General features: G+C 44.8%; 1 protein-coding gene across 5 annotated transcripts in view; it reads right to left on the bottom strand.

Moving 5' to 3' along the window:
- The window catches only part of poln (polymerase (DNA directed) nu), a 512,442-nt gene that overhangs the window by 196,909 nt on the left and 296,284 nt on the right, over positions 1 to 19,249 (bottom strand). For all 5 annotated transcript variants that reach the window (XM_069942252.1, XM_069942280.1, XM_069942271.1 and 2 more), the window contains one exon: positions 18,470 to 18,547. In XM_069942252.1, coding sequence (XP_069798353.1) covers positions 18,470 to 18,547 — 78 coding nt within the window. The remainder of the gene's footprint in view (positions 1 to 18,469; positions 18,548 to 19,249) is intronic.

Genomic DNA, 19,249 nt, shown 5'->3' with positions numbered 1-19,249 from the left:
AATACAGAGAGGAAAAATCTATAAAGTGCAAAAGTACGAGTCCTTAATTGTTGTTGAGGAGTCTGATGGTGGAGGGGGAGCAGCTGTTCCTGAACCTGGTGGGGCGAGAATAGAGCGTGTGCTGGGTGGTGTGGATCCTTGATCATTGCTGCTGCTCTCCGATGGCAGTATTCCCTGTAGGATGATCTCGATGGTGAGGAGGGTTTCGCCTGTGATGTCCTGGATTGTGTCCACTACCTTTTGGAGGGCTTTACAGTCAGGGATATTGATGTTCCCACAGCAGACCATGATGCAGTTGGTCAGCACACTTTCCACCACACGTCTGTTGAAATTTTTCATACTAAATCTCATCAAATACCTGAGGAAGTAGAGGCGCTGATGTGCTTTCTTCACGATGCCATTGGTGTGTTGAGTTCAGGGAAGATTCTCTGAGACAGTGACTCCTGAGAACTTAAATTTGCTCACCCTCTCCACCTCTGATCACCCGATGAAGATGGAACACCTCTGGTTTTGGTGGCATTGAATGCAAGGTTGTTGTGAGTGCACCATTCAGCCAAGTTTTCAATCTCCCTCCTGTATGCTGATTCATCCCCTTCCTTTATACAACCCACTACATCAGCAAATTTGTAGATGGTGTTGTTGTGGTATCAATACACTCGTAGGTGTATAGCGAGTGGAGCAGGGGGCCTAAGAACGCAGCCCTGTGGTGCTCCGGTACTGATGGAGATTGTGGTACATACATAATATACTTGAACCTTTGTGATCAGGCAAACAAAGAGTCACCATGAGCATTGCCCGGCACCCCTAACAATAGGAGGAAGAGAAGCAAAAGAGAGTCCCTTCAGAGACACCGAGAGTCCGTGGATTTGCCTCCATCACTCCCGCAGCCTCTGCAGCCACGCAGACTTCTGTTCGATCCATCAGCAACCTAACTTCCAAATCCAAATCTCCGACATGGTCAGGAACCCCGCAGCGCCTGAGGCCCCTTCGGGAGCCCTTCTTGCCCTCAAGTACCCTCTGAAATACCTGGCTCCCATGAGCCAGTTCTACACCAGCCCGCAGCCCATGTGGGTCTTTTGACCTCAAGTGACCCACAGCCTTTTGGGGTCCTTCAGCCACTGAGCTGCTCACTGGTCCATTGCCATGGTCACCATCCTGCAAGATCACCTATTCTCCTTCTCAATGGGGTGATGTGCCTTGTAACCTTTTCCTTTTACAGCAGGACCTTTACCAGATATCTCCTGTTACATACATCATGTCCAGCATAGGATTTCAACGTGATACTCTTTGACCATGCAGCCCCAGAACATTCATAAATGCCTGACACCTGCGTTAATAACATAGGACATTCCAGCACAATACAGACCCTTCTGTTTACAATGCTGCGTCAACCTATATAAACTACCCAACAACAATCAGCTTTTTCCTACCTCACACTAATAACCCTCTATTTTCATTGCATCCATGAGCAAAGCTCGTTGAATGGGGTAACAACAACAACCTTGTGCTCAATGTCAGCAAAACCAAGGAGATGACTGCGGACTTCAGGAGGAAGTCAGGGGAACACGACCCAGTCCTCCATTACTGAGCCCTTGATGAGGACTGGGTCAAGAACTTCAAATTCCTGGGTGTCAACATCTCCGAGGATCTGTCCTGGAGCCTCCACGTTGATGCAATCACACAGAAGGCTCCCCAGCGGCTACTCTTTGTGAGGTGCTTGAAGAGGTTCAGTATGTCACCGAAGACTCTCGTAAACTTCTACAGGTGTAAAATGGAGAGCATTCTGGCTGGTTGCATCACTGCCTGGAAGGAGGCACCAACTCTCAGGACAAGAATAAACACCAGAGGGTTATTAACTCGGCCTGCGACATCACAGGCACCAGATTTCACTCCATCAAGGACATCTACATGAGGTCGTGTCCTAAAAAAAGCAGCCTCTGTCCTCAAAGACCCCACCACCTTCACTCTGCTACCATCGGGAAAAAGGTACTGGGGCCTAAAGCACCCAGCAGCACAAAGACAGCTACTTCCTCACTGCCATCAGATTCCTGAATAATCAATGAACCAAAGGCTCCGTCTTACTTTTCATGCACCATTATTTTTATTTTTTTTAGAATAATGTCACAAGATGGTTATATTATGAATGTTTGAAAATACCCAACTTCATGACTTGTTCATGACAATAAATTTTGATTCTGATTCTGCCTGTCTGGGAGTTTGGTTTCAATGCCCCTAGTGTATCTGGCTCCACCACCATCTCCAACAATACATTCCAGGTACCACTAATCTGAGTAAAAAAATACCTCTGTCACCTTCCCTAAACACTACTCCACTTGCCTTAAACTGATGTCCTCTGGTATTTGCTATTGCCACTCCAGGAAGCTGGTAGTCCTCCCTATCTAAGCCCCCTCTTTATTTTATATACCTCTATTAAATCACCTTCAATACTCTGAAGAGTCCCAGCTCTGTCAGCCTTGTTTCTCCTTTCCAGGCAGCATCCTGTTAAATTTCCTCTGCATCCTCTCAAAAGCAACTACTGTAGCAATTTGGGACTGAGCTCAAGTATCACAACTGGTTTATTTCGAATTCCACGCTGCAGCCCTTAAGCCCGTCCTTGGTCCTGCCCTTAACGTCCCGACGCTTGCGTCCCAATGAGGCAAGCGACTACACAACCTTCCAGTCTGCACCAGAAGAGGCGGTCCCGCCACGCCATCCTTGCCGTAGATGCCCCGCCGACCACACATGCCAAGCAGGGCTGGTTCGCCATTGCAAACGTGTGTCACCACACAAGCCACAGCCCCCCCCCCCCACAAAACCAGCACCGATGGTCTCGGGATTTGTCGATGGAGAGGTGTGCTGTTTTGGTGGCCAAACTCTGCACACTGCTGGGAGAACCTGTACTGGCTGGGACAAGTCCAGATGAGCTGGTTTTAACTGATCCAGTGTGAGTAACTCTTCCTTGCCACCAATGTCAAGGGTGAACATCAAAGCGTTCCTGTGTAGCACCCTGTATAGAACCTCATAAGTTTGCTGAAGAGGAGTCCTGTGCACGCCTCTGCGCACGAACACATACTCACAGAAGGACAAGTCCGGGGGATAGTTGCAGGGTGGCTGACCATGTTGCAATGGCAGAGGTGGTGCAATGTAGCCCAGTTCGTCACGCTGTCTTTCGAGGACGATGGTGGTGTCTGCGTCTTGCCTGGTTGCTGGAGGGAGGAATCAGCCCGGTACTGCGATGGTCTCTCCATAGAATAATTCGGCAGAGGAGACCCCAAGGTCGTCCTTGGGTGCTGTGCGAATCCCCAGGAGAACCCAGGGCGTTCGTCCACCCAGCTGGGCTTCTCAAGGTGTGTCATCAGTGCCGATTTGAGATGGCGGAGGAAGCGTTCAACTAGCCAATTGGCTTCGGGGTGGTAAGCTGAGGTACGATGCAGCTGGGTGCTCAGGAGACTGGAGGAGGTGAATTGCGCCTCCCAGTCAGTTGTGACATCAGTTGGGAACCCCAAAGTGGGAGACCCAAGTGGTGAGGAAAGCTCTGGCGCATGGAGGTGTCAGCAATGGGAATGGCCTCTGGCCAGCGGGTGAATCTGTCCACCATCGTGAGCAGGTAGCACAACCCTTGCGAGACTGGCAGGGGTCCAACTATGTCAAGGTGGATGTGCTGGAACTTACGGGTCGGGTTGTCAAACTGCTGGAGTTGGTGCAGCTGTATGGCAGTGTTTGCAGGTTTGCACCCACTCCGTGACCTGTTTACAAAGGACGTGCCAAACAAATTTTGCAGACACCGATCACACTGTTGTGCAGATAGAGGGGTGCAACAAAGCGTGGATCACGTCGAAGACTGTTCTTCTCCAATGGGCAGGAATGAGAGTTTGGGGTAGGCCAATGGAAATGTTGCAGAGGAGCGTGGTGTTATCAGCCTCAAGTGGAAGGTCTTGGAGCAGCAGCCCCGTGATAGCAGTTCTGAAGCTGAGTGCCTCAGGGTCATCCTGTTGTGCCCGAGCCAGATCATGGTAGTCGATGCCCTGCGACATAGCATTGACTGCTGGCCTGGAAAGTGTGTCTGCGACCACATTGTGGTTTCCTGAAAGATGTCGGATAGCAATGGTGAATTCAGAGACATACATTAAGTGTTGTCGGGCAGACCACAGGTCGGAGGACTCTGAGAAGGCAAAGGTAAGCGGCTTGTGATCGATGTAGACAGTGAATGGATGCCCTTCGAGGAGGTAGCGGAAATGGAAGACAGCCAGGTAGAGGGCAGGTAGTTCCTGGTCAAATGCGCTGTACTTCAGTTCGGGCAGCCGCAGATGTAAACTGAAAAATGTGAGAGGTCTCCATGAGTCATCAACGAATTGTTCCAGGACAGTGCCCACTGCTGTGTTGGATGCGTCGATTGTGAGGGTCATCGGTACATCTATCCGTGGGTGTACTAACATTGATGTGTGGGCCAGGGCCTCTTTGGTCTGATCAAAAGCATTGTGAGTCTCATCAGTCCATTCGAGCTCCTTCAACGAGCCCGACATTAACGTGAAGAGAGGGCACATAATTTAGGCTGCCGCAGGGATGAATCTGTTGTGGAAATTTACCATGCCTACGAACTCCTGCAGGCCCTTCAGTTTTGTCGGTCTGGCGAAGCGTTGTATGGCATCTGCTTTGTCTGGTAAAGGGGTGGCGTCGGCTATGGTAATTTTGTGGCCCAGAAAGTCTATTTCTGTGAGGCCGAACTGGCACTTCTCCAGGTTAATGGTGAGGCCGAACTGTGCGAGGTGACCAAAAAGCTGGCGGAGATGCATCACATGCTCTGCATGTGAGTTACTGGCTCCCAGGATGTCATCAAGGTAGATGAAAAGAAAAGGCGAATCTCTGCTGTCCACATCCATGAGGCTCTGGATGTCTGTGTTGCATTTTTTAAACCAAACAACATGCATAAGAAATTGAACAGGCTGAACGGGGTCAGATAGCCATCTTCTGAATGTCATTTTGGTGCACGGGGATCTGGTAGTATCCCCAGATTAGGTCAACATTTGTGCCATGGACGTTCAATGTGAAATCCTGGATATGGGGAATAGTGGTCCAGTGTCGCTACATTGTTGAGACATCTGTAATCGCCACAGGGTCTCCAGCTGCCAATAGACTTGGGCACCAAGTGGAGGGTGAGGTCCACAAGCTATTGGAACGTCAGATGCACCTGAACTCTTCCTTGGTGAGGTTGAGTTTGTCCAGGGCCGGGCAGTGGGCCTGTGAATGCAATATGGGCCAGTGGTGGCAATATGGTGTTGGATGCCATGTTTAGGCATGGCTGCTGTGAACTGGGGGAGCAGAATGGAGGGAAATTCTGTGAGGATGTGGCTGTATTGACCGAGTTGGGTTTCCATGGAAGCAAGATGGGTGGAAGGCTGGTTGGACTTGCCTAGGGGCACCGTGTGGAAAGTCTCAGCATAGACTAGTCATCTGCCCTGGAGGTCGACAAGAAGGGAGTATGCCCAGAGGAAATCCATGCCTAGCAGAGGCTTGTCCACTGAAGCAAGCATGAATGACCACTGGAATGTGGTGTCATCGAAATGTACAGGAATTCGCCTTTTTCTGAAGGTTCTAATGGCGGTGTAATCGGCAGCACGTAGGAAGGGCTGTGGGGTCGCGTGTGCGTCTTGAGTGCCATTGGGGGTATGACACTTATCTCCACCCCCATGTCCACAAGAAACCTGTGGCCTGAGGTGCTGTCCCAGACATGGAGAAGGCTATTCGGTCAGCCAGTCACTGCAGCCACTAATGGCAGTTGGCCCTGTCATTTCCCAGGAACGAACATGACCGGCAGCACCTACGTGCATATGCCCTTCAACGTTGGTGGTAGAAACACCATCTGGGATGGGACCTCTCTGTTTTCTGGCAGGGTGGGACCTGCTTACATGGTGGACTTGATTTGGGTGTTGTCTTCAGTGATGGCCACGGTTGACCGAGTCTATGGCTTCCTGGTTCGAATGGTAGATAACATCCACTCACGCCACGACCTTGGACGGGTTTGCTGAAATCCATATCAACCGACGGGAGTCTCACATCTGCTCGAGAAATGCTTGCTCAAACATGAGGCAGGGCTTGTGGCCTTCTGCCAGTGTCACCATCCTTTCGGTCTTAACTTACACTTAAAAGATGCTTTCACATTGAAACGTGTTCAAGGAATGTAAACTAATCAAACGAGTGTGGGTCAGTGTTCTGGTAGAAGATTAGCCATGATCTCATTAAATGACAGACAAAGTTCAAAGGGCCCCGCACCTTACTCCTCCTCCAATTACTCATGTTCTTAACAGATAAATGTGATGTGGAGATACATGAGGAGATATTGTAAAAGGATTAAGTGGAATAAAATGACAAAATGAGAGACTTAGCAGGAAACTGCAAAAATAAAGTGGAAATCAATACTTCAGCACCAGTGATCTGAATTCAGGTTTTTTTTATAGACATACTGCGCTGTGACAGGTCCTTCTGGCCCACCACACTGTTCCACTCAATTATACCCAATTAACCTACAACCCCCATACATTTTAAAGGGTGGGAGGAAAATGGGAGGAAAAGCACAAACAAGGGGAGTACACAGAAACTCCTTACAGACACTGCAGGATTCGAACCCAGTCTTCTTACCCAGCCGGGTAAGTAGAGCTGAGTCCACGATCAAATCATCCATGATCTTATTGAATGGTGGAGCAGGCTCGATGATCTGCAAGGCCGACTCCGGCTCCTGATTTTCATCTTCATTTCATTCTCAAGTTCACGAAACTCTGTTTTGGTTAGATTGTACGGCCACAAGAGAAAACAGAGCACATGAAGCGGAGAATTTCAAAGTTGTTTGCAGGTTAAGGAACCAATGAGGAAACAGAAGCAGAGTGTGCAGGGTGAGCAAATGAGGTGTGACCTATCGTAGACACACATGTCCTCACTTGTCAGGGAGGCGCAACAGCAACTGCACTTCCTGAGAAGACTGAAGCGAGCAAGGCTACCAGCCATTGTCAACCTTCTACAGGAGCTCTATCGAGATGTTGCGCCAAATCATTGAGGACCCCTTCCACCCTGCACACCGCATCTTTCAGATCAGTGCCAGCACCACCAGGCTGAGAAATAGCTTCTTCCCACAGGCCGTGAGAATGCTGATCTACCAAAGGAACTGCTCTCATGATACACCCAAGACCCTCAGATCCACAAAACAAAATCTAACCGAAAATCTAACTCCAACCGAAAACACGGCACGGAACGCTTCTGGGGAAGTCCTGGAGTTGTTAGGTTCAGTTGATGGTTCCATCAGCTTAAACGGCGCAGAAGGGAATGGATTATGTTATTTGGTAAAATGTCCTAACCTCGATCTCATGGGCCTCGACTGGATCGAAGGGTTGAACCTACTTGACCGCCCACTTAATGATATTCGTCAAAAGTTGGAAGTGGCACATAGCCCAACAGCGGCAAATACAGCACAAGAATTGCTGATAGAGTTGAAGCAACGCCATGCACGGGTATTTTCCGAAGGCCTCGGACGGTTCACTAAAACAAAGGCAAAATTCTGTCTTTTGCCAAATATGAAACCAACTTTCAAGACAAAACGACCTGTCCCATACGCAGCCCTGCAAGAAGTGGAGCATGAATTGGAACGGCTGCAACATGAAGGAGTGATTGAACCGGTCGACTACTCATCATGGGTTGCTCCTATCGTGGTGGGGGAGAAGTCTAATGGATCCATACGTCTGTGTGCTGATTTTCCAACTGGTTTGAATGCAGTGTTGGACGAGCATCAATACCCACTGCCATTGCCTGATGACCTTTTCGCAAAACTAAATGGGGGAAAATGCTTTGTGAAGATCAACTTAGCAGAAGCATATCTACAGGTGGAGGTTGATGCCGAATCCAGGGAATTGCTGACCATCAACACGCATCGAGGACTGTTCACATACACACGTTTACCATTCGGAGTGAAGACTGCTCCAGCTATCTTTCAACAGATCAGAGACACAATGCTGATGGTGTTCCGGGAGTTGCAGGGTACCTAGGTGATATCCTGGTCATGGGAGCCCATGCTCGCGAATTGTTTGATCGTCTTGATTGCGTTTTGTCCCGCGTCTAGAAAAATGTGTATTTTTCATGAAATCAGTGAAATATCTGGGTTTTATCATTGACGAAGATGGATGGCGGCCAGATCCACAAAACACTGATGCTATCAGGCGCGTGCCTGTACCCACAGATGTGATGACGCTACGTTCATTTTTGGGTCTATGAGACATTATAGTTCATTCCCGCCGGAGATACATAAACTCCGTGATCCACTCAACAAGTTTCTTACACAGGGTAGCAAATGGAATTGAACTTCAAAATGTCAAGATTCGTTTAATCGAGTTAAGACAATGTTAAAATCGAACCTTCTTTTGACGCACTACGTCAAACTTGGAGATTGTTGTAGCTTCAGATGCATCACAGTCTGGGGTGGGTGCAGTTATTTCACACATATTCCCAGATGGGAAGCAAAAAGCCATAGTACACGCAGCACGCTCTCTAACCGCTGCAGAGTGTATTTATGGATAAATTGAAAAGGAGGCTCTAGCAATTGTTTTTGCGGTGAAGAAATTCCATAAAATGCTCTATGGACGGCAATTCACTCTTCTGACAGATCACCCAATTTACACGGCAAACCGACTGCAAAGATGGGCAACCATGCTCCTTGGGTATAATTTCAAAATTAAATACCTATTCTTGTTGCGGAACTCTCGGTAGAGGCAGAAGTCAACCAAGTATTTAAAAATGTTGTTAACTCATTGCCTGTTACAGCAGAAAGAGTCAGACAAGCAACGAATGAAGATGACATTCTTCAAGAGATAATGCGTTACCATTGTAAAAAACTTGTCCAAGAATGGAAATTCAACCATTTTTTAAAAGACAAGGATCATTAACAATCTCTCATGGCTGTCTTTTGTTTGTAGAAAGGATTGTGATACCACAAACTCTGCAATCAGCAATCCTAAAACAGCTTCACAGAGGACATCCTGGAACAAATTGCGGAAAAGCTCTTGCACGAAGCTATGTTTATTGGCCTCTGATGGATGATCAGATTTAACAACAAACATGGTCAAGTATCAGATGTGCCTCAGCTGCAAAATTCCCCGTCAAGTCGAACTTACGTTCCTGACCACAACCGAGCAGGCCATGGAATCGTTTCCATGTAGACTATGCAGGACCAATTAATGTGGAGTACTATCTAATCATAGTGGATGCATATTCCAAATGGCCGGGGATCATCAAGGTAACCCGACCAACTGCATCAGCTACAATTATTGAACGCAAGTCCACGTGCAATCATTTTGGTGCTCCTGCAACATTAGTTTCCGACAATGGGACGTAATTCTCGGCAGCCAAATTTGATTTATTCTGCGAACAATATGGCATCACTCATATTCGCTCACCTCCATACCATCCACAGTCCAATTGTCAGGTAGAACGCTTTGTGGATACATTCAAACGGACTCTAAACAAAGCCAAGGGGGAGGGTCCAACAGAGGAGATCTTGCAGATATTCTTGTTAAATTACAGGATCATTCCAAACCCACAAAGTCCTGGTGGCACTTCCCCTGCAGAAAACATCTTCGGTAGGAAAATTAGAGCACCATTTAACGTTATTTTCCCACAAAAGTCAGAACCTGGACACAGAGATTTGTATATGGAAAGACAGTTTAACCGCTGGCATGGATCAAAAGAAAGAACGTTTCAGGATGGACAACGTGCTGGTGCAAGACTACAGGGTGAAGTTGCGTGAGTGGCAGCTGGGGAGAATCTTGAGGAAGATCGGGGAGGTTCTCTATCCTATGCAGATTGGACTGGACAGATGGACTAGACATGCCAACCAGTTGTGACCAACCGAATGTAATCTCGTTGAGACATCTGAGCAACTCAATTTGGATGCTCTGTTGGAAACTTTTGAACTGCAGAAACCAGTGTCCAACCAAGAACAACCATCACAGGAAAATGAGATTTTACCTGCTACACAACAGGAACCTGTACAAAATTCACAAAGAGTTCGCAAACCAGTAAAGCCCTTCCAAGTGGGCCCAAGTCTCCTCTCGTATGAGTATCAACTCAAAGGGGGAGGTGCTAGTGAGTCCTAATCAGAGTGACCCACAGTTACCAGGAGTGGGTGTTGTAATGGGAGCTATCCATTAATTAAAGGACTCACGAGATTACCTTGTGACTTGAAGTCACAAACTTGTGTAAATACTATAAATAGATTACGCCATTTTGTGTAAATAGTCTATGTCTTGAGAATCGAAGTAAAAAGCATGGTGTTTTGGGCAACCACTGTGTCTGTCATTTCATTACTCTGGGTAAACAAGAGCGGGAGTTCAGTTTTCCTCATTTAACATTTCTGGCCACAGTTACAACAGTCTTTTAATTTTTTTTTTAATTGAGACATACAGCACGATAATAGGTCATTTTGACCCACGAGTCCATATGGCCCAATTTACACCCAATCAACCTAGAACCCATAGCATGTTTCAAATGGTGGGAGGAAACCAGAGCTCCTGGGAACATAGGAACATAGGAAGTAGGAACAGGAGTCGGCCAAAAATGGCCCATCGAGCCTGCTCCGCCATTCAATATGATCATGGCTGATCTAATTTATGACCTAACTCCACCTACCTGCCTTCTCCCCATATCCCCTAATTCCTCTATCATGTAAAAATTTATCTAACCGAATTTTAAATATGTTTAATGAGGCAGCCTCAACCACTTCCCTGGTTAGAGAATTCAAAACATTCACTACTCTCTGGAAAAAACTATTTTTCCTCATCTCTGTCCTAAATCTACTCCCCCGAATCTTGAGACTGTATCCTCTCGTTTTAGTTTCCCCGGCCAGCTCAAAAAACCTTCCTACATCTATCCTATCCATACCCTTCATAATCCTATATGTTTCTATAAGATCTCCTCTCATTCTTCTGAACTCGAGCGAATACAATCCTAGATGATTTATTCTTTCATCATAAGTCAACCCCTTCATCCCAGGGATCAACCTAGTAAACCTCCTCTGGACCGTCTCCAAAGCCAGTATATCCTTCCTCAAATATGGAGACCAGAACTGGACACAGTACTCCAGGTGCGGTCTCACCAGTACCTTATACAGTTGCAACATGACCTCCCTACTCCTGAATTCAATTCCTCTAGCGATGAAGGCCAACATTCCATTTGCCTTCGTAATAACCTGCTGCACCTGCAACCTAACTTTTTGCGATTCATGCACAAGCCCTCCCAAGTCCCTCTGCACAACAGCATGCTGTCGTTTTTCACCCTTTCAATAATATTCAGCTCTTTTATTTTTCTTGCCAAAGTGGATAACCTCACACTTACTAACATTGTACTCCATCTGCCGGAACTTTGCCCACTCATCCAGCTTAACTCTACCCCTCTGCAGACTCTCCATATCCTCATTACAGTTTGCTCTTCCACTCAATTTGGTGTCATCCACAAACTTGGCTACACCACATTTTGTCCCCTCCTCCAAGTCATCAATGTAAATGATGAACAGTTGTGGGCCAAACACTGACCCCTGCAGCACCCCACTTACCACTTTCTGCCAACTTGAAAAAGTACCATTTATCCCGACTCTCTGCCTCCTGTCAGACAACCAATTTTCAATCCAGGCCAATAGACTTCCCCGGACTCCACTTTCCTGTAACTTACTGAGAAGTCTCTTGTGCGGCACCTTATCAAACGCTTTCTGGAAATCCAAATATACAACATCAACCTGTTCCCCTCTATCCACCACACCCATTATATCCTCAAAGAATCCTAACAAGTTTGTCAAACAAGATCTTCCCTTTCTAAAACCATGCTGCGTCTAATTGAACCCTTACGTTCCAAAAGTTTCATTATTTCATCTTTAATGACGGCTTCAAGCATTTTTCCAACTGGAGGAGTCATGTGATGGAGTAGAACGGTGAACTCCAGCCCTCTCCAGAAAAGTCAGAAAAAACAAAGCAAAACACAAAGGCACAAAAATAAAAATCAAAGTAAAGTGAATATAAAGGTGGAAAGAAGATGGCGACGACAAAAGAAAAGTCGAAACCAACGGTAAGAAGAGAGGAAGAGAAGACAACGGAGGAAGAAGGAGAAGGCCTTACCTGTTTGAAGAGGCCCGCGGTGGAGAGAGAAACCCGCTCCCTCAGGTCGGTAGAAAGTGGACTACAAAAATGGCTCGCTGAGCCGAGTAAAAGTGCGCAACCGCGCATGTGCGACTCCTCGCGCATGAAAAAAAACACACTGACGGGAGGGGTGACCAGCTGGGGAGTCGATCTCCACAGCCGGCAATTTCAGCTGCAGAACACCTGCAGCAAGAGGAGAACATAAAAGACAACGAAAACAAGAAAGAAGAGAAGAAAAGGGCAACAAAGAAACAACAGATGGCCAACCCAGAGGAAGAGTACAGTGAAATGGAAGAAGGAGGGAAAGGCAAGATAAAGGATATACTTTCTCTTATTAAAGAATACATGGAGTCATTTAAAGAATGGCAAGCGCAAGAATTTAGTGATTTAAGAAGAAGAATAAACAACACAGAAGAGAAAGTGAATAAAATAGATATGACCTTATCAGAAATGGGAAAAAGAATGGACAAGGTGCAAGAACAAGAAGCAGCAGTAGAAATGGAAGTAGAGGACTTGAAAAAGAAATTAGAGGAATCTAATAAAAAAGTTATAGAGACACAAGAACTGTTAGCTCAGAAAATAGATATAATGGAAAATTATAACAGAGGAAATAACATAAAGATAGTGGGCCTTAAGGAAGGTGAAGAAGGCAAGAATATGAGGGAGTTTATAAAAGATTGGATCCCCAGGATCCTAGGATGTCCAGAACTACAGCAAGAAATGGAAATAGAAAGGGCACATAGAGCATTGGCCTTTAAACCACAATCACAACAAAAGCCAAGATCTGTTTTAGTAAAATTCCTAAGATATACTACAAGAGAAAAGGTACTGGAGAAAACAATGGAGAAAGTAAGAGAGGACAACAAGCCACTGGAGTACAAAGGGCAAAAAATCTTCATTTATCCAGATATAAGTTTTGAACTCCTGAAGAAGAGAAAGGAGTTCAATACAGCAAAGGCGATTTTATGGAAGAAAGGGTATAAATTTATACTAAAGCATCCAGCGGTATTGAAAATATTTATTCCAGGACAACAAAACAGACTATTCTCGGATCCAGAGGAAGCACGAAAATTTGCAGAACAATTACAAAATAGACTGAGGGATGAAGACATGTAACGAGAGTACAAAAGACTGCGAACTAAAAAGACATAAGTTTTGAACTCCTTTCAAAACATCGAAAACGATATTATGGAAAAAAACTATTCTCGGATCCAGAGGAAGCAAAGAAATTTGCAGAACAACTACAAAACAAACAGAGAGATGAAGACATGTAATAAGAGTAAAAATGACCACGATTTATATGTATGTGGGTAAAGAGGTATATGTGTGTATATGTATAATGTGCATACATGAATGTATCCGTATTCAGAGGAAAATATAGATAGTATAGACAAGAATTAATAAGGGAAGGAAAAGGAATAGAGGGAATAAGGAAGGAATTAAAAGAGTGACCTTTGTCACATATGAAAAGTGAAATCTTTTCTGGGGGGGGCTGGGTGGGGGGGTGTTACGGTCACTGCAAAATCAGCTGACGCTTGCGAGTGAATTCGCAAATCCAAATGGAGAGGGGAGATGTGGTTGTCCGACAAGGGATAAAGGACAACTCAGGAGGGGAAGGGGGGATTGGGGCTAAAGGAGTTTTAAATAGGAGAATAAGGAAAATGTTTGATGTTTTAGGAATGTTGTCTTATAAAGGATTCAAAACTAGAAAACAGAAATGGATAAGAAGGAAAGGTAATGATGGAGAAATGGAAAGGGAAGATAAATAAAGTAGAAAATGGTTACGTTGAACTATATGACTTTAAATATTAATGGAATACATAACCAAATTAAAAGGAAGAAACTGCTAAATTTACTGAAAAAAGAAAAAATTGATATAGCATTTGTGCAAGAAACACATTTAACTGAATTGGAGCATAAGAAATTAAAGAGAGATTGGGTAGGACACGTAACAGCAGCATCGTATAATTCAAAAGTAAGAAGGAGTAGCTATATTAATTAGTAAAAATGTGCCATTTAAAATAGAAGAGGAAATAATAGATCCAGCAGGGAGATATGTAATGATAAAATGTCAGATATATTCGGAGTTTTGGAATCTACTCAATGTATATTCACCTAACGAAGAAGATCAAAAGTTTATGCAAGATATCTTTTTGAAGATAGCAGATACGCAAGGGAACATATTAATAGGAGGGGATTTCAACCTGAATTTGGATTCAAATATGGACAAAACTGGGAAAAAAATTAACAGAAAGAACAAAGTAACCAAATTTATAATTAAATCGATGGAAGAAATGCAACTTTTGGATATATGGAGGAAACAACACCCAAAGGAAAAGGAATATTCATATTATTCGGCTAGACATAAAACATACTCAAGAATAGACCTATTTTTGTTATCAGCTCGTATGCAAGATAGAGTAAGAAAAACAGAATATAAAGCTAGAATACTATCGGACCATTCACCCTTAATATTGACAATAAAGTTAGAGGACATCCCTCCAAGAATGTATAGATGGAGATTAAACCCCATGCTACTTAAAAGGCAGGATTTTAGAGAATTTATTGAAAAACAAATAAAAATGTATTTTGAAATAAATACGGAATCAGTGGAAGATAAGTTTATATTATGGGATGCAATGAAAGTGTTCATTAGAGGGCAAATAATAAGTTATGTAACCAAGATGAAGAAGGACTTTAATCAGGAAACAGAGCAGTTGGAAAGGGAAATAGTAAAGATAGAAAAAGAATTAGCAATGAAGGAAGATACAACTAAAAGAAGAGAATTGGCAGATAAAAAATAAAATATGAAACACTACAAACATATAAGGTAGAGAAGAATATAATGAAGACAAAACAGAAATATTATGAACTAGGTGAAAAAAAGCATTTTTCCAACTACAGACGTTAAGCTAATTGGCCGATAATTTCCTGTCTTCTGCCTACATCCCTTCTTAAAAAGTGGCGTGACATTTTCTGTCTTCCAGTCTGCCGGAACCTGCCCAGAATCCAAGGAATTTTGGTCTATGACCACCAATGCATCAACTCTAACTTCTGCCATTTCCTTCAGAACCCTTGGATGCATATCATCAGGACCAGGTGATTTGTCTGGCTTTAGTCCCATTAGTTTCTCCATCACTACTTCCTTTGTAACAACTATTTTATCAAGGCCCTCCCCAACATTCGCATCCTTAACTCCACACTTGGGCATGCTGGACGTGTCTTCCACCGTGAAGACTGACGCAAAATATTTGATCAATGCCTCAGCCATTTCCTCATTTTTTGCTACCAGTTTTCCTTTCTCATCCTCCAAGGGTCCTATGTTAACTCTGGCCACCCTCTTCCGTTTTATATATTTATAAAATTTTTTGCTTTCTGTTTTTATATTTTGTGCCAATTTACTTTCATAATCCTTTTTCCCATTTCTTATTACCTACTTTGTAACCCCTTGTTGTCTCTTAAAGTTTTCCCAATCTTCCAGTTTCCCACTGCTCTTTGCAGCTTTGTACACATGCGCCTTCAATTTTATGCTCTCCTTTATTTCCTTTGTGAACCACGGTTGATTTTTCCCTCCCTTCCTGCCCTTTTTCCTGACTGGAATATATTTTTGTTGAGCATTACAAAGTATTTCTTTGAAAATCTTCCACTGTTCCTCAACTGTTTCATCAATGAGCCTGTGCTCCCAGTCTACTCTGCCCAATTCCTCCCTCATCCTATCGTAGTCACCCCTGTTTAAGCATAATATATTAGTTTTAGATCTAACTATTTCCCCTTCCACGAGAAATTCAATATTTCCCAGATGGTCTCTGTCTATTACATCATGTACTCGACGTATCTCATTGCACAACACGAGATCCAGGAGAGCATTTTCTCTTGTGGGTTCCTTAACATGCTGCTCAAGAAAGCTATCGCGGATGCATTCTATGAAGTCCTCTTCCAGACTCCCACGACCAACTTGATTTCCCCAATCTATGTGGAAGTTAAAGTCCCCCATGACGACTGCCGTATCATTTTTTACATGCCTCACTTATCTCTCTATTTATTTCCTGTGCCACTAAACACCCAACCCCAACCAACCAATTTTCCCCTGCAACCGCTGCAACCGTGTCTGCCTGTCCCGCATCGGACTTGTCAGCCACAATCGAGCCTGCAGCTGACGTGGACATTTACCCCCTCCATAAATCTTCGTCCGCGAAGCCAAGCCAAAGAAAGAAAGAAGAGATAACACCCACCAATAATTTTTTCCCTTTGTTATTCTTTATCTCTACCCAAATGGACTCAACATTATGCTCTTTAGATCTTGTATCATTCCTTACTACTGCCTGGAGCTCATCTTTGATTAAGAGTGCAACTCCACCTCCCTTACCATCCTGTCTATCTCTTTGCACCACCTGATACCCTTGAAAGTTTAATTCCCATTTAGGGTCACCTTGTAGTCATGTTTCCGTGATGGCTACCCAATCATAGGCATGGGTACCGATTTGCGCCTCAAGTTCACTAACCTTATTTCTAATACTGCGGGCATTCAGATAAAGTGCCCTAATGCTCTTTGTCCTTTTAATATCTAGTGACTTCTGTAACCTTTTGATTTTTCTGCCCACTATTTTTCTTTGTAATTTTCTTAACACCATCATTGACCCGAAAACTCACTGCACCATCTGATTTTTTACTTTCTCCTCCCAACATTACTTTTCCTAGTTTACTTTTCCTGGCCATTACTTTATCTTCCCTACCCTTTTCCCTATCACTCTGGTTCCCATACCCCTGCCAAATTAGTTTAAACCTTGCCCCACTGCTGTATAAAACATACTTGCAAAAATGTTGACACCTTTTGGATTTAGGTGCAACCCGTCCCTCTTGTAAAGATCATGCCTTCCCCAAAAGAGATCCCAATGATCCAAGAAGCCAAATCCTTGCCTTGTACACCAGCACCTCAGCCACACGTTCATTTTCTTTATCCTTACATTCTTTTCATCACTTGCATTTGGAATAGGTAGTAATCCCGAGATCACCACACTAGCGTTCCTGTCTTTCAGCTTTCATCCCAGCTCACTGTAACCCCTTTTCATTACCTCCTCCCTTTTCTTGTCAACGTCGTTTGTACCCACATGTACCAAGACATCAGGCTGCTCTCCCTCTCCTCTCAGAATATTTTGGACCCGATTTGTGATATCTCGTACCCTTAACCCAGGGAGGCAGCACACCATGCGGGTATACTTATCTGGCTCACAGAACCTCCTGTTTGTACCCCTGACAATGGAGTCCCCAATAACTACTGCATTTCTCCTTTTCCTTTTCTTTTGCACCACTCTGCCAGGCTCATTGCCATTGACCTGGTGCCCGTGGCCATCTTCTGTCCGGTCATCTCCCTCAACAGAATCCAACACAACATAACTGTTGCTGAGTGGGATAGTCACTGGTGTGCTCTCCATTTTTCTTGCTTTTTTCTTTCCCCCCCTGACGGTTTCCCACTTACCTGACACGGGTTCTGGAGTATTTAATCGCCTTGAAAGTTGAGTCGATCAACTCCTCACTCTCCCTTACAAGTCGCAGATCATCAATCTGCAACTCCATATCCCTAATTCGCTCCCTTAGTAACTGCATCTCGGTACACCTGGTGCAGATGTGGCCATTTGGGAGGGTGGAGGTCACCCACTGTTCCCACATCTGACACCCAGTACAGAGCACTAACCCTATTGGCATGACTCTGAATACGAAGGCAAATAACTCCGCTTACCTTTTCTCCTTGCCTGCTTTCGCCGAAGCCTGATAAAACAAAGCCAGGAAGTCTCATTCCTTCACTCCTTCACTGCTCCACTCACTCACTGAGCCACTCCTCGCTGGCCGCTCCCTCCCCTTTCACTCCTTTTATTGGTCCCTTGACCAATTAACCCTGTCACTTTCAGCAAGCTCCTCCTCCTCCTCTGATTCACAGCCCAACTCTCTCCAAGCTCCTCCTCCGACTCACAGCCGAACCAAGTAGGCTGCATCACGGAGAATGTACAAAAATCGTGGGATTCAAGTGCCTGACCTGCTCATTTTCTCCAGCACGTTCTTGTGTTCCACATGACCTCAGCTTCTGCAGACTTTCTTGCTAACTCCACCAACATTTATGAAAAAGCAGACAGTGTAAATCTTAAGATACAGTTGATATATTGCTGGGGGGCACAAGAGACAATTCAAATGCCTTAATGGCTGCTTAAAATGTAAGTTAAATCTCTGTGCATTTGGACTGTAAAAAGAAAGCAAATGTACTTTTTGGCTCAGATTTATTCTGATTTGGGAGCCTCTGCTCTGCTGCTTACCTGCTGCTAAAAACGTCCACCCATCCGATGAAACAAACATGTTCCTCGGAGAAATTGTCACCAAGTCCATCTGGCTTCCTAAAACCAAACAGAAGACAGGCATGGTGAAACTTACTTCAGAATTCAAACTCCAGTTTCCATTAGTCTCTCCTCTTCCCCTATCCCTATGTCTCCTTTCCTCTAGCCCTCCCTTTCTCTCTCTTTCCTTTTCCCTCTGCTTCCACCCACTACCCCGATCAATTCTCACCTTTACTCTCCTGCCCTATCCTTGTCCAATGATCACCTGTCGCCTATTGACGTGCTACTCCTCTTGCCCTTTCTTCTCTTCCTCCCACTTCCCCCTCCCCCCCCCCCCCCCCCACAGTCTTTTTATTCAGGCACCTGCCTGCTCTCTGCACATACTTTGAAGAAATTCTCAGGGCCGAAACATGGACGCTGCGAGCTATTGATTTTTTTTCTTTGACAACACAGTCAGGCACACTTCTGAAGCCCATACTGTGTACCAGCCAATCACAGCTGCTTTCTATACAACGTACAAAATCTTAAATCCTGCTGTGGCACATGTTAAGATCCTCTTCACAATTTTCAACCAACTCTAAATTCAGAAAGGTTCATAACCATCTAACCCTTCCCTACCTCATAATCCTCTATTTCTATTGCATCCATGTGTAAAAGACTTTTGAATGTGCCAGCCTCCACCACCTCTCCCGGCAATGCATTCCAGGTAACAACACATTCCCCCCCACCCCCCCACCCCGACCCTGTGGAAAAAAAGTACTT

This window comes from Narcine bancroftii, chromosome 1, assembly GCF_036971445.1.
Source record: "Narcine bancroftii isolate sNarBan1 chromosome 1, sNarBan1.hap1, whole genome shotgun sequence".
NCBI lineage: Eukaryota > Metazoa > Chordata > Chondrichthyes > Torpediniformes > Narcinidae > Narcine > Narcine bancroftii.
This window is presented reverse-complemented; position numbering and strand designations above follow the sequence as displayed.